Source organism: Amia ocellicauda, chromosome 22, assembly GCF_036373705.1.
Source record: "Amia ocellicauda isolate fAmiCal2 chromosome 22, fAmiCal2.hap1, whole genome shotgun sequence".
In the NCBI taxonomy this organism is placed as follows: domain Eukaryota; kingdom Metazoa; phylum Chordata; class Actinopteri; order Amiiformes; family Amiidae; genus Amia; species Amia ocellicauda.
In genome coordinates, this window is record NC_089871.1 from 1361143 (window position 1) to 1375018 (window position 13876).

A 13876-nucleotide genomic window follows, 5' to 3' on the forward strand; every position below is an offset into this window, starting at 1 on the left:
CGGCCCCGAGAGGATCTGTGCAGCTTCAACCGTCATGGCACAGGGAGCCACACCTCCTGTATTTGAACTCCCACAGCACCCGCCTCTCACACACGCGCACACACAAACACATCCCTCAACATCTGTCTCCCCTCTGTCCCTGTCTCCGTGAATCTCTACTGCTCCTCCCCCTCTGCCTGTATCTCCTCTCCCTGACATCACAGATGGGCAGGGAGAAATTAAACACTCCCCCAGCCTGACTCTCGATGCCCTCCTCCCCTCTCCCTTCCTCTCACCAGCCCCCTTCCGTTTTCCCTGCTCTGTTCACAAGCAGCGCACGGGTAAAACCAGACCAACCAGAGAGAGGACAGAGAGAAGAGAAGGGGGGAGAGAGGGAGGAGGGAGAGAGAGAGATTCTTGTTTGTTTGTGTTGGGTGTTTTGTTGAAAGCATTCTGGGATAAATATCCTGCGGTGAAAGCTGCTCTCGGGCTGCTGTGATCCCAGAGATGTGATCTGGGCTGGCAGTGTGGGCAGAGCAGCAGCCTCCACTGGGATGCCAAGCGGCGCGTCTCCGCGGGCGGCTGCACTTCACATCTCTTTAGCCCGTCGTTATCTCACACAATATCCAAGATCTCTAGCTGAGAGCTGCGCGAACTAGTCTGCCAACCTGCTGGGTGGCAGTGCACACACTCCCCAGGGACCGAAAGGAGGATCGGGAGGGTGACGATTCATCACAGCGACCCCTGTAGGGGAGAGGGGACTAGAGTTTGCCAGTGGAGAAACCATTTTCATTCTTGATCGAACTGCCCGAAGGCCAGCCACGGTCGATGGCGAGGTCTCTGGCAACATCATGGCTCAGTGGGCAGGTCTTAGTTGCCGTGCCGCTGCCCCGGACGGCTGGACCTCTCACCAGATCACAGACTCCTAGAAACCGTGATGGAGCCAGGCCATAGTCACACAGCTCTCTAGGGCTGGGGGGTTGGGATGCCCACCGCCTCAGAGTCTCGGCGACTCCCGCATGGCCCCAAAGAGTTTCCTTGACTGTGTTTCCCGGTGCCAGCTGACCATCGGGCAGGCAGAGGGTGACTCTGAAGGAGTGTGAGGCCCTGGACACCCCAGGCCTCCCCCTGCCACACCAGTCCCATGGCGATCCTGACACGGGGGAGGGGGGTGACCTTATTCTTTATCTTCAAAACAACAACCAGAAATAAACGTTTTTTTATCTTGATCCAGTCCTGCAGCAGTGTCTGTCGTGGCTTTCATCCGTAACTTCAAACGCTGGCGTCGCTGATAACAGGAGAGACGGGTGTGTTTGGGGTGGTGTTTCTGCTGCGCCAGGTGACCAGACACGGGGACCTGAGGCGCTGCGATCGAGACCCCGCAGCTCTCACCAACGAGGCAGGAAAGCAATATCTTGAATGCAATTTTAACTTCACACATCTGTCTTCGTTAATTTGCTCCAACGAACATCACAGGACTGAAATATCTGACAGCCTGCTGCCTCGTTACGCAAGAGCTGCCTGCCGGGATCGCGGTGTTGTCGAACAAGAAGCTCGGCGACCGGGTTTTCATTCTTAGGTGGCCCCTCGTGGCCCGGCGCAGGCCCGGCGGGGACGCTCGAGTCATCGGCGCAGAGATGGGGTAGCTACGTGCTCTGTCAGCTCAGTGTCAGCAGGTCCACATGCCCGGGCGTTCTGCACAGCCAGCCCTGCTCCCAGAGAGTCTCGGTCTGGCAGCTGTTCGCGCTTAATCAATATCGGTAATTTGCTCCGGTGGAGTCTGAGCTGCTAGTGGGGGGGTGGCCGGTGGACAGGCAGGGCTGTGCTGTGACTGACCACTAATAAAAAGCCTTCTTGAACAGATGACCTCCTTGAGCTGATCTCTGGTCTTCAGCTTCGCAGCGCTGTGTTAAGCCCGCCGGGGGGTCGCTGCCCGTGGGACGGTGGTCCGACTTCTGACCCTCCCACTATTCCCCGCTCCGCCCACCCCAGGCTTTCTTCACAGAGAAGTCCCAATAAACAGACACAGATAGATAGTTTTAAATACATAATGAGGAGAAATGAGGAATCGGGAACACGCCAGCATCGCTCTGTCCTGAGATCACCATGGCAACCGGGCAGGAGGCGTGTGCGTGTGCATGTGCGTGTGCGTGTGTGGGAGAGGCGGTGGGTTTGGGGGGGCAGTAATGGAAGCACGGTGGGACACATACCATTGCATTTGTATTTTATTTGTTGTGCCAAAAAACTCACACCCGCATACATGAATATAGTCATTCCCAGGTTATTCCCTAATTGAGCACTATTTAGTTTCTGCGTGTGGGGGGCCGGGGGAGCAGCCACTCGACCCCTGTCCTGCTTTGCGGAACTGGCCCCCCAATCCCAGCACGGCAGAAACCGAGCTGCCTCTTCCACAGGGGGGGTGATCTCGTGTGTGTGTGTTCGGCGTCCAGCGGTGAGAGCCTGCCGGTAAACTGTAACTGAGCCGATCAAACTGCCGTCCACGTGGGGGGGGGCAGGGGATTAGTCTGTATTTCATTTTTTATTTTTTTCATTTTTAATAAAATAGACAAGATGGGCTCAGCATCGATCGGTCTGTGCCGGTACTTTAGGAAAGTGCTCTGAGAGATGAGTTTGCGAGGAGCGGTGGAGTGAGGGGGTGGGGGGGGATGGGTGATCGCACCCCCGGAGCCTGAAATATTCATGGCCCGCTCTCCTCAGATGAGTGTTGCTCTTCGCTGCTACATTAGGTTTCTGCCGGGGAGGCGGCACGGCAGGACGCCATAAAAATGCATCTCTCCGACTGAGCGGCAGCTTTACAGCGCCCCCCCCCCTTCGCAGCTCGCCGGCACGGGTCCCACTTGGCCACACCGACACCAGGATCCTCCCTCGGCCAGCCCGAGACCGGCTGCTGTGTGGTGGAGTCACATGACGTGGGCGGAGCGGTCCTTAGGCTGTTGCGAATGCTGGCAGAAGTGGGGATGCATTAGTTGCTTAAAATTTTTGTGATACCGCCCCCCCCCCAGAGGCTTTTAAAACCTGTTAACAGGTTGTTAAATGTGTAAACCTCAGGAGAGCGTCTCAAAGCCCTGTGTCGGTTTGGTAAACCTGCACTTTTATTGGTTTTGAAACTCATTAAAATGGCTGCCTTTTCCATCGTCTTTCAATCAGATTTGAAGAGAATGTCCAGGTCTCTGTAGATTGACTGTGGGAAGGATTAAAGTTGAGACGGGTCACTGTATCTGCATGATTATGGTTTGTGTATTAATGTGTGCGAACACAAGCTGACTGTTTAGTGGAACGACAAACACACATTGTGTAGCTACAGGACAGCCGTCTCAGGCTGTAGAAGGGAGGTATCTGAGGCGGGGGGTCGGTCTCCAAGCTGGCACTGGCCTCCCCAGCGGCTCCAGCCCCCCAGCTCTTCTCTCCTCCCTCCTCCCTCACCGTGCAGGTGGAGTCGAGCCCCCACTCACCCCTCCTGCCCAACCCCATTGATTAGCTTTCCAGGCAATTTGCGCTCCCTGACCGGTCGACTTCAATTCCTAACTAACCCATTTAAAATGCGTAAGGGTCTCTTGTCTCTCCTTCTTTTCTTACATTTCCATTCTCTCTCCCGGCCTCTTCATGTGTATTTTAGTGGAGAAGCCAGGCACCGCCCCCCCCCCGCTTTGCGATTCCCCGGATTTATTTGAAGCTCGTTTTAACTGTCACCGCGGGTCGTGCGCTGCCCCCCCGTCCCGAGGGCCGGCCTCCGGGGCTGTTATCCACTCTCATCCTACGCGGGTTGCAGAGTTAATTACAGCCTTTCCGAATTAATAACGGCCCGGTCCGTCAGAGAGAGGCTTAACCGTCTCCGCGGCTCTCGAACGACCGCAGCTGCGCTCTCTCACATTAGCCGGTGTCAGACGGCTCGCAGATCAGGCAGGCGCTCTGAGAGGGGCACCGGCGCCCTGCCGGCACATCGCAAATTACACACTTGTACCTGATCATGTTTTTATCTCCCAGTAGAACAAAGTGGCTTCTGATTGATAAAATCAAAGCTCGACAGGGTGCTGGTTTTGTAATTCGTCCGAGTGATTGGCGTGGTCTCGGCCTGCGTCTCCTCACAGTCAGGGCTCCTATAGAGGTAAAGGCTTTTGACTCTCCCCCACAGGGCTGCTGTTACTCTGAGGGAATTGAGGCTCCTGTGGCCCCCAGGGGGGTGTGGCTCTGTGCGGTGTGGATCGGCCATGTCTCTGGCTAGAATTGCATCGCCTCTCTTGCTCACTTGGATCTGTATACAGTTATTTTTTAAGTATTTGGACTGATATTTTCATGGTTCTGTGCCCCCCCGGGATTTTCGGCAGAATCGTGTTCCATCTCCCGTGCCCCCTGAGACGAGAGAGACCCTCCCCCCACCACCCCTCAACGGCCAGTGCAGGTGTTGACCGCGGCGAGAGTCTGAGAGCCGAGCGTGGAAGCTGAGCGGCTCAATCCACACGCTGCCTCTCGACCACTCTGGAGGGGATCGTTAGATTGAGAGACTCTCGGTGCCGCTGTCTCCACTCTGTTGTTCTCTTTAAAGCGGTGACATCACCGACCTGCCCCCCCGTGCCAGGTACTCTGCCGGCAGTGAGGGACAGGAAATTAGTAAATATTGAACCAGACAGGACTGAGCAACCAAGCACAGCTGGGAGAGCGGACTCTGTGCAGCGCGTCCGTGCATCAAGGAGGCTCACGTGCCCACGATACAGACGTGTGTGTGTGTGTATTCCTGCACTGTGATTGGCTGTAGGGAGAGAGAGGTATGCCCGCCTACTCGTTCTCACTGCCGACCCTACAGCTTTTATAAATATGTACAGGTAAAGTTCTGTTGTGGCCCCACCTCCTCTGCCATACATTTCAGTGCCGTATGGCTGTCTGCAGTGCAGCGTGAGGAAGATGGGCCGTCCACACCTCACCCTGGAGTCTCGCTGTACGGCCGGTGACCTCGTGGTGCGCCTGGCAGGTGAGAGGCCGGCCGGATCCCTGACCTGCCAAAGCCATGGGAGAGCGCCAGAGACCGCAGCCCACAAGTGCGTTTAAATAACGAGTGCCGCAACGATCCTCTCCTGTCCCTCAGTTGATAATCCGCTGTGGAGCCCAGGAGGCGCCTGACGCTGTTGAGGCGCGGACTCGGACGAGCTCCACTGAGACGGTCCGCTGCACAGAGACCTGAGCGTAGGGGCTTCAGACCCCCCGAGGTCGCAGTGATGGGCTGCTGTACATCTCCTCCAGTCTGGCAGACGCTGGGTCCCCAGGTGATGGGTGTGGTGAATCGCCTCTCCGGATTTGTATTGTGTGTGTGTGTAATGACACGCTCATTAACGGGCGCCCGACTCCACCAAGCCTTCCTTGGCATCTACACTAATGTAATATATAATAGAGAGAGAGTTTAGTTGGCCAGAGTTTCACAGCAAGTGCTTTCTAAAATGGCCTCCTACTGGATCCTGAGTTGTACAGAAATAGTTGTTCTTGTTTTCAAATTTGCACTGAGGTAATGCTTGCTATAATAACTATAATAACCCGCCCCCCCCCCCCCACGGGGACCCTTGCCACGTCTCCGAGCATCTTCATATCTGTAAATGAAGCTAATTTCGGAGCAAAGTGCTGGAGAGGATTTCAATACTCGACCAAAGCACGGGCCGCATGGGGGGAGAAGCTCTGGCGCTCCAACAATCTCTCACACAACACCGGCGTCTTCCTTTCAGTTGCAGGACCAAATTAATCTCGTTTTCTGGAGCTCGCCCTCCGACAGTCAGGGAGAAAACGGAAAGAGGCGTCTCAATAACTGAGGTTTTATAAAACAGACTTTCAGCTTCAGAATAAAGGAGTCCGAGTCTTTGGTGACAATTTTACCGGAGGGTGTCCTGGCTGTGGATGTGGTTTCCTGCTGAGTGAAAGGGGGGGGTCTCCGCTACAGTGCGGCGGCGCTCTGTGGAAATGTCACCGGCAGACAGCATCAGTATTCTAGCCATGAATGTAATTACTGCGCAGCCACCTGCCTGACCCCGTCTCCATTCCTCACCGTCAACTCGCAGGTGCTCTCCCTCTCCCTCTCCCCCCTCTCTCTCTCTCTCTCTCTCTCTCTCTCTCTCTCTCTCTCTCTCACCTAGTATTTTATATCGCAGTGACAACAGGTGGTGCCCCCCCCCTTCTGTTAGAGAGGGGCATGGGCTCTTCAATTATCCACTGTAGGAATCCTTGAACTGAAGTCAAGATCTCTAACCCTGATCCATCCATCCTCCCCCACTCCTTCATTCTCCCTCTGCCACTCTGAGAGAAACAACGCTACTACAAACAGCAGCAGGAGAAGCCATCACTCAAGAGTGAGACATCTCAAAACTCTTTACAACAAGTGCCTTTTTATTGACAGGAGTCTGAAAGCTCAAAGATTTGGGAAGAGGAGGAGAGCTGGTAGTTTACTGATGTTTATTTGTTTATTATAATTCTATCATCCAGAGGACAGCTTATCAATAAATAATGAAATAAATCAAAGTGAAGCACTGTCTTCCATCAGAGTGGTGTCTGCCCCCTTTGATGCTTGGAGGCGGGGATGAGAGGAGTGTGTGTATGGGGGGTATAATGGCTCTTGGAGTGACACTGATGAGTCGAGGGGCTGGTGATTTATATCTGCGTTGCTTTTGCTGGGGAGGTGGGAGTGTGGAGTGGGGGGAGGACAGCTGTGGTGACGGAAGAGCCAGATGGGAGTGTCACTTCCTCTGGGCGGAGAGGAGAGACAGATCTGTCCATCACAGTTAACCCTCCCGACCCAGCGCTCACTGGCCAGGTCTGTGTCTTTGTGCTGTGAGGGAGTGGCTGCTCCTGGCATGTTGAGTCCTGAGCTTTTCGTTGAATCCCTGATGGACTCGCTAGCCTGGGCTGCCCGCCACCTTCGCTGCCCCTGTGAAACCAGAGACACCGATCTTCTGGACCGAAGTGTGGTGGAAACAATGAATTGTAGCTGTCGCTGCTTAATGTGGGTTTAAACACACACCGACTTCAAGTCAGAGCTCAGAGCTGGAGTTCTCCCATGATGCTCTGCAAATCCAGTGCTTTTGAAGTTAGTGTTGATGTCAGTTAGGACTTTAATTGTACAGATAAACACACAGATCCAGTGTGGGGAGGCGAGGCTGTGTCAGAGCAGCAGCTGGCTGGTGATGGACGCTGTAACAAGCGTTGCTGGGCTGACTGTGTTCAGTCTTGACACCTGGCAGGGGATCACTTGCCCTTGTCATGTGATGGAAGCTGGTGAGGTTAACGCTGCGGTCTTGATACGGGAGCCGCTGGATGGTGGCTGGACTGGATGGGCACTGTGGATGTTTGCTTGATTGATCCTAATGAGACGGCAGGAAATGAAAGCTTCACTGGAGGAGTTAGTGTGTGTTGTGTGTTGAGCTGCAGCCCGGGGTCTCGCGGGGGGACAGAGAACAGTGCTGTGCTTTTACATGTGTATATATAGCGCAGATATTGCATCGCGGGCACTGCGGCACTGCAGAATATAGTTGGGGAGTTTCAGCAGATTTCTGCTAGACTACAGTGTGTTCAGTGTGTCCAGTGTCTCAGTGCTGCAGTGTGTTCAGTGTGTCAGGGCTGGGCTGCAGGGTGGGAGACAGAGGTGTTTTTCTATTGTCTGTCTGCGGTGACCTGTGACCTCACCTGTGTGTGTGTCTGTTGTTGCAGCTGGCAGGAACACAACCAATGATGAGCTGGAGAGCATGCTGGAGAGCGACAACCCAGCCATCTTCACCTCTGGGGTGAGTGACAGCCAGCCCTACACTGTGCGCTCACACACGCACACACACACACACACACACACACAGACTACACACAGACTACACACGCACACACACACACACACACACACACACACACACACACACAGACTACACACGCACACACACAATTGTATTATAAATTTCCAACACAAAGTCCCACGGACACATGTAGGGATGAGCTGCCCCACAGGCCTTCACACCCAGCCCAGACCCCGCCTGCCACACACTAGCCGTCTGGCTTCACCGGGAGCGCTGGCCCTCCGTCCTCTCACACCCACACGGCACACGAGTCTGCGGTCATCATTAGAGTCAGTGTCAGAGTCGCCACGGGCAGCGAGCGCAACGGGGGAAGGTGTGAATGGTGGATCATCAGTCCCAATGCTAATCCAACAGAAAACATCAATGTGTGTGTGCGTGTCTGTGTGTGTGTGCATCTGTGCATGTCTGTGTGTGTGTGTGTGCGTGTCTGTGTGTGTGTGTGTCTGTTTGTGTGCGTATCTGTGCATCTGTGCATGTCTGTTTGTGTGCGTGTGTGCGTGTCTGTGTGTGCGTCTGTGTGTGTGTGCGCGTGTCTGTCTGTGTGTGTGTCTGTGTGTGCGTGTGTGTGCGCGCATCTGTGTTTATGCGCGTCTGTGCGTGTGTCTGTATGTGTGTGTCTGGTGGCAGGCTCTCTATCCCCTCTGGCGACACTTTTTCTTCTCCTCTTCTTTCCTCTCTTTCTCCCCTGAACTTAAATATTCAGGCTGAGATTGAAGATTCGTGTTGTGTGCATCTCCGCACGGTAGCCATGGCAACCCTTGTCAATTTGAAAACCCCAGGGGAAGCATTTCCATACGACCTGATAAATGTGACATTTCTCCCCCCCCCCAGCGACACAAACCTATAGGTGACAGAACAGCGCGTCTCTTCGGGCGGTTAGATAGGAAAACAGAAGCAGGAGGTGCGAGAAGAGAGGGTGGCGCGGCGTCTGACGGGTCAGTGGCACACTCTGAGGGAGGGTGGCGTGGTCGTGCTGGCGCTGCAGGACCCCCGCCTGTCTGTCTGTCCCCCAGGGGTCCGGGGTGGGGGGCAGTTGAAATTCCTGACAGAGGCTGCATCACTGGCAAGGGCAGGAAGAGGAATAAAGGAAAACGAACTTGACAAGATAAAAATCTCGAAGGGATCCGAGAGCGACTATGATCGCTTGTGTGCTGCGCGGGGTGGAGGGGCTGTGAGTGAGCGCGAGTGAGAGCGTGTGGGGGCGAGATTGAGAGAGCGTGGGGGCGAGAGTGAGAGAGAGAGAGAGAGGGAGAGAGAGTTGGTGTGTGTGCAAGAAAGTGTGAGCGAGTTTGTGAATGAGCGTGAGGGACCGCAGAGACTCAGTTTCTCCACAAGTTTGTCTCTCTCTTTATTTCCCGAGAGAGAAGCGGCCCAGTGTCTCGTAAGCAGGCTGTTCTGGGGTCGGGCTTTGAGAGATTTAGGCCGAAGTGACATGTCACTCTGTCATTCTGGCATCTGTCTGCCTGCGGTCAGGGTCGCTCGAGCTGTGCCCGGCACACAGGGAGGTGGCAGTGGTTGAAGTTAACGTCTCTCTCTCTCTCTTTCTCTCTCTGCTCCCTCTCCATCCTCCCCTCCCTCTCCCTCTCTCGTTCCTCACGTCTCCAGATCATCATGGACTCGAGCATCACGAAGCAGGCGATGAACGAGATCGAGACGCGGCACACCGAGATCATCAAGCTGGAGAACAGCATCCGTGAGCTGCACGGCATGTTTGTGGACATGGCCATGCTGGTGGAGAGCCAGGTGAGACCCCCTCTCCGTCCCCTCACCCCCCAATCCTGCCCTGTCCGGTCCGGCCCCACTCCTGCAGAGCCACAGCACCTGTGAGGCCTGGTACGGTGCCACCCCCGATCCACTGATCCGGGTGTGTTTTGCCTCGGTTCTACTGGCTTAAGCGTCCGTGCCATGCCATGCCGTGCCGGACGCGTCCCAGCGCTGTGTCTGTAAAACCAGGCCGCTGTGATCCGTCCCTCTGATGGGAGGAGCAGCGACTCTGGGTTTGGTTTGTATTTGCGTTAAAAACAGAGACAGAGATCAACACTACGAGCGACACAGCCTGACGTGGAAACGACTTTTGTGTCTATTTTATTCTTTCTGCTTTACATGATTGAAGACAGTGTAATAAATACACGTTTCTGTTAAGAGATATAAGGAAGAGCTAAACGTGTAGAGACAACATTATATTCAGACAAGCACGTCCCATAAGAATACATTTCCATGTGCAACAATAGCAATACATATTTGCTATTTAGTATTATTATCATCATTTGTGCTAGTATACATGTATTTTAAACGGCACAGCGTGACTCCCTTAACTTATTACTCTTTCTGCAGATTTGTAACTGCAAACAGATTTTTTTGCCGAATTAATTATAATTTACTTATCAGACGTCCTTAACCAGGGCAAGTTACAGTTGAAACAAAATACACGTTTCACGATTAATCATCCAGATACAATATAGCCGGTTATAATTGAACTAAAGTGCGCGTCTCAGTCATGGCGTTTATGGACGCATTTATTAAACCAGTCTTTAATGTTTTAGAGGGAAACCCAGATCTGCTGTATTTATTTATTCATTAATGTATCACACTGACTGTCTCTGCGGATTGTCCTGCACACATTCACACAACACAGCCTGAAACACTGGCCAGCTGTTCATACAATATTAATAACATCGGCTGCTACGATCCGATTATTATCCTTCAGTTTATTTTAACTAGTCAGTCACTGCACCGGTCCTGTGAAATCCAAGTTTTTAATACACTCGGATATTAACTGTAAGCAGTCATTGTCTCTGTATGTGGATTTCACTCCATGCTGCTAATAAAACTGTATTTTCTTCGTGATCGTACAGGCACTGTATCTACCAATGCAATGTATCTGATCTCTTCCCTGTCTGTCTACAAGTCAAGCACACATCTTCGCTTTCAGAAGCGGAGATATTTCCTTAGTGGGTGAGACGGACGCTTACAGACACGTCTGGCAGCAGATAGTTAACCGTCCGCCAGTGGAAACGGGGCATTTGTTGAGAGAGTCTGGGCCTAAACAGAACCCAGGTCTCCCAGGTCCACCGGGCTCCCTATGAGCCCTGCAGGGTTGTGGCTCTCCAGGACCCGGGCCGCTGACCGCAGGCCTGCCGATTGGTCTCTGGCAGGGTGGTATCACCAGACCAGCCCCAATCCAGCTGCCCGCTGCCCCAGAGCTCGGGTCACACCATGGGACAGGGTCTCACCACAGCCTGAGTCTCACCTTTAAAAATTACACTAAAATTACACTTCAAATTAAAAATGGGACTGCGTCTGTGTCTGCGGAGAGGGCAGCGAGTCCCCCTCCATGGGCAGTCTGCACTTCTACCATGTGTGTGTTTTTACTTCTACATGTTAGTCATGTTTCTTGAATTGAAAAAGAGAAAGTTGATGTCATTGTCAGCAGCTGTTCCTCGGCCTCTTGCAGGGAGATTAATGTGCTTTATTAAACTAATATGATGATGGACTCACCTCTAAACTCCCAAATAATGTGCCTGTATGTGTCCGTGCCACCGTGCTCTCTCTCTCTCTCTGCACTAACATGTGACAGGTTCATTTAGCTCCAAGCTGCCCGTGTGGAGTCACCCCTGCGCTCAGCAGGTAATCTGCTTTCACTTTACTGACCCTGAATCGGTGCTTGCGTGTGTGTGTGTGCTTGCGTGTGAGTGCGCATGGCTGCTTTTGTGCTGCATGTTCTCCCTGTACAGTATCTGTGTTGCGCAGTAGGTGAGCCCCCCCGACTGCCTGTGGACCCAAACTGCAACAGCATTGTTACTCTGGCAACAAGCGCGCTTGGGGCACCTGGAGACGTCACAGGGGGGCCGTCACCCACCAGGCCCGGCTGAGCACGGCTCTGCGGATGAACCACCGCAGGAAGTGTGACGCGCCATGATCCCGCTGCTCCGCGCTGATTTCCCCGGGCGCGGCGTCGCTCTCGTTTGCTGTTATAACTGTGTGAAATGTCTCCAGTTCTTCCCACGGGGCGGCAGTGACGACTCGTACTCACACGGCCTCTCGCAGGAGGAGTGTGTGTGTGACCGGCGCGGTGGAAACTCTCTAGTCTGGGACCGCCGACTCGCTTCCCGATTGCCAGTTGTTTTATTGTCATGGACAGAGCATTTTCCAAATAATTGTTCGGTTATTATTATTCCCTTTTCATGTTTAAAACAAATAAGTCTTGTGTTTAATCGTGTTGCCCGGAGTGCGACTGCTGAGCTCCCCTGGGAGATGTCTCGCACATCCTCCACTTATTTACTTTATATGTATTATTTCTTTGTCAGCTAATTCAGTCCCCGTTGCCTTGTCTGCCGTCGACACACGCCCCGCCGGGCTGTAGCGCTGCCCCCCCCAGCCTCGTCCGCATCTCATTTGATCTTCATTGTTGTTCGCGTCACTGAGTTTGTGGTGCAAAAACACGTACTGTCGGGCGCCTGCAGAGCCTCGAAACAGCAGCAGGACCCCGTTTCCTCGCCCACACAGGGAGAGAGCAGTGGGACCCCGTTTCCTCGCCTCTACACCCACACAGGGACACGGCAGGGGGACCCCGTCTCCTCACTGCTGCAGGAAATACGCTTGGACAATCAATCTCCAGCAAGATGCAACTGGCATTAAATCGTGCTGCACAGCTCTGCCTTCAGGGTTATCACTCCGACTCGGCCCTTAATTACTTCACTGGCCTCATCCTCCTAAATTGATTACACTAATTTAATCTCGTGCCAAGGAGGTTTGTTTTTATTTAATTTTATGTATTTTATTTTAAAAACCGAGAATGATTTGAAGGTTGCAAGGGCGTCTGATAACCAAATATCTCTGCCCTCCTGTCTGTCTGCCTTCTACAGCCCATCATGTCCTTTTTAATTGAAAGGGCATGTGTTCTGGAAAGCAGTGTAGGGTGTTTTATTCTCCCGCCTGGCGTCTCTGCGCTCCAGACCCCTGTCCTGCTCAGGCCAGACTGCCGTCTCTCGGCACCGAGACGCGCCTGCAGATGGAGCCCAGTGGGCTGATTGACACAGCTGCTCGTGACGGGGCTGGCATGACTGACGCGGGGTGTATTGGTCGAAGCACGGTCAGTTTACCCTCTCAACAGAAGTAAAGCTGTGCGCTGGAGCTCGGTTCTGAGACGGTGTTGTTGATAAAAGAACAACAAACCCAGAGAACTTGGCTTTACGTCACTCAAGCGTTCAGTTCACTGCGGTCAGGCAGCCGTCAGACATTTTAAAAGAGAGCTGGCCCTGTGCGTGTGTGTGTGTGTGTGTGTGTGTGTTTGTATTTGCATGTTTTTGCTTGTGTGCGTTTTCTGTGTCTGTTAGTCTATCCATGTGTGTGTCTCTGTCTCGTGTGTGAGCTCCCTCTTGTGGAATGCCGCAGGGCTCCCAGTCACACTGTCCTCCGCCTGCAGGGGGAGCTGGTCAACAACATCAAGAAGAACGTGCTGCGCGTGGGAGAGTACGTGGAGCGGGCCGAGCACGAGACCAAGAGGGCCACCAGCCTGCAAAAGAGGAGCCGACTGGTGAGTGAGCGCACACCTCCCCTGAGCAACCTCTCAACACCTCTCTCTGTCTCTCTGTCTCTGTCTCTGTCTCTGTCCCTCTCTCTCTGCTGGCGGCAGGGGGAGATGATTGACCGTATCGAGTACAACGTGGAGCACTCAGTGGATTATGTGGAGCGGGCCGTGTCTGACACCAAGAAGGCCGTTAAGTACCAGAGTAAAGCACGGAGGGTGAGTCTGGGGTGGGGGGGCAGGGCGCACATGCAAAAGTGAGGACGGGTCCAGTCTGTGGGAGGGGATGCTGTGACACCCTGAGTCTGTCGCTGACGGCCCCCTTCACAGTACCTGGACTTCTGCTCCCGCCCACTTCCAATCTGTGCCTGTGCATGACGGACAGTATCCCGTGGCGTGGGGTGGCATGGGTGTTGGGATGTGCCAGTTCTGTGCCCACACAACATTCTCCTACACCTCCATGTAGAGCATCCATCCCAATCCAATATTTTCACCAGTGAAAAGTGTAGGTGAATTAGTTCATTGATTTAAGTAA

General features: G+C 53.5%; 1 protein-coding gene across 1 annotated transcript in view; it reads left to right on the plus strand.

Moving 5' to 3' along the window:
• The window catches only part of stx1a (syntaxin 1A (brain)), a 57461-nt gene that overhangs the window by 37362 nt on the left and 6223 nt on the right, over nt 1-13876 (plus strand). Inside the window, exons 7-9 of the mRNA XM_066695525.1 lie at nt 7681-7754; nt 9420-9557; nt 13450-13560. Of these exons, the coding sequence (XP_066551622.1) occupies nt 7681-7754; nt 9420-9557; nt 13450-13560 (323 nt within the window). The remainder of the gene's footprint in view (nt 1-7680; nt 7755-9419; nt 9558-13449; nt 13561-13876) is intronic.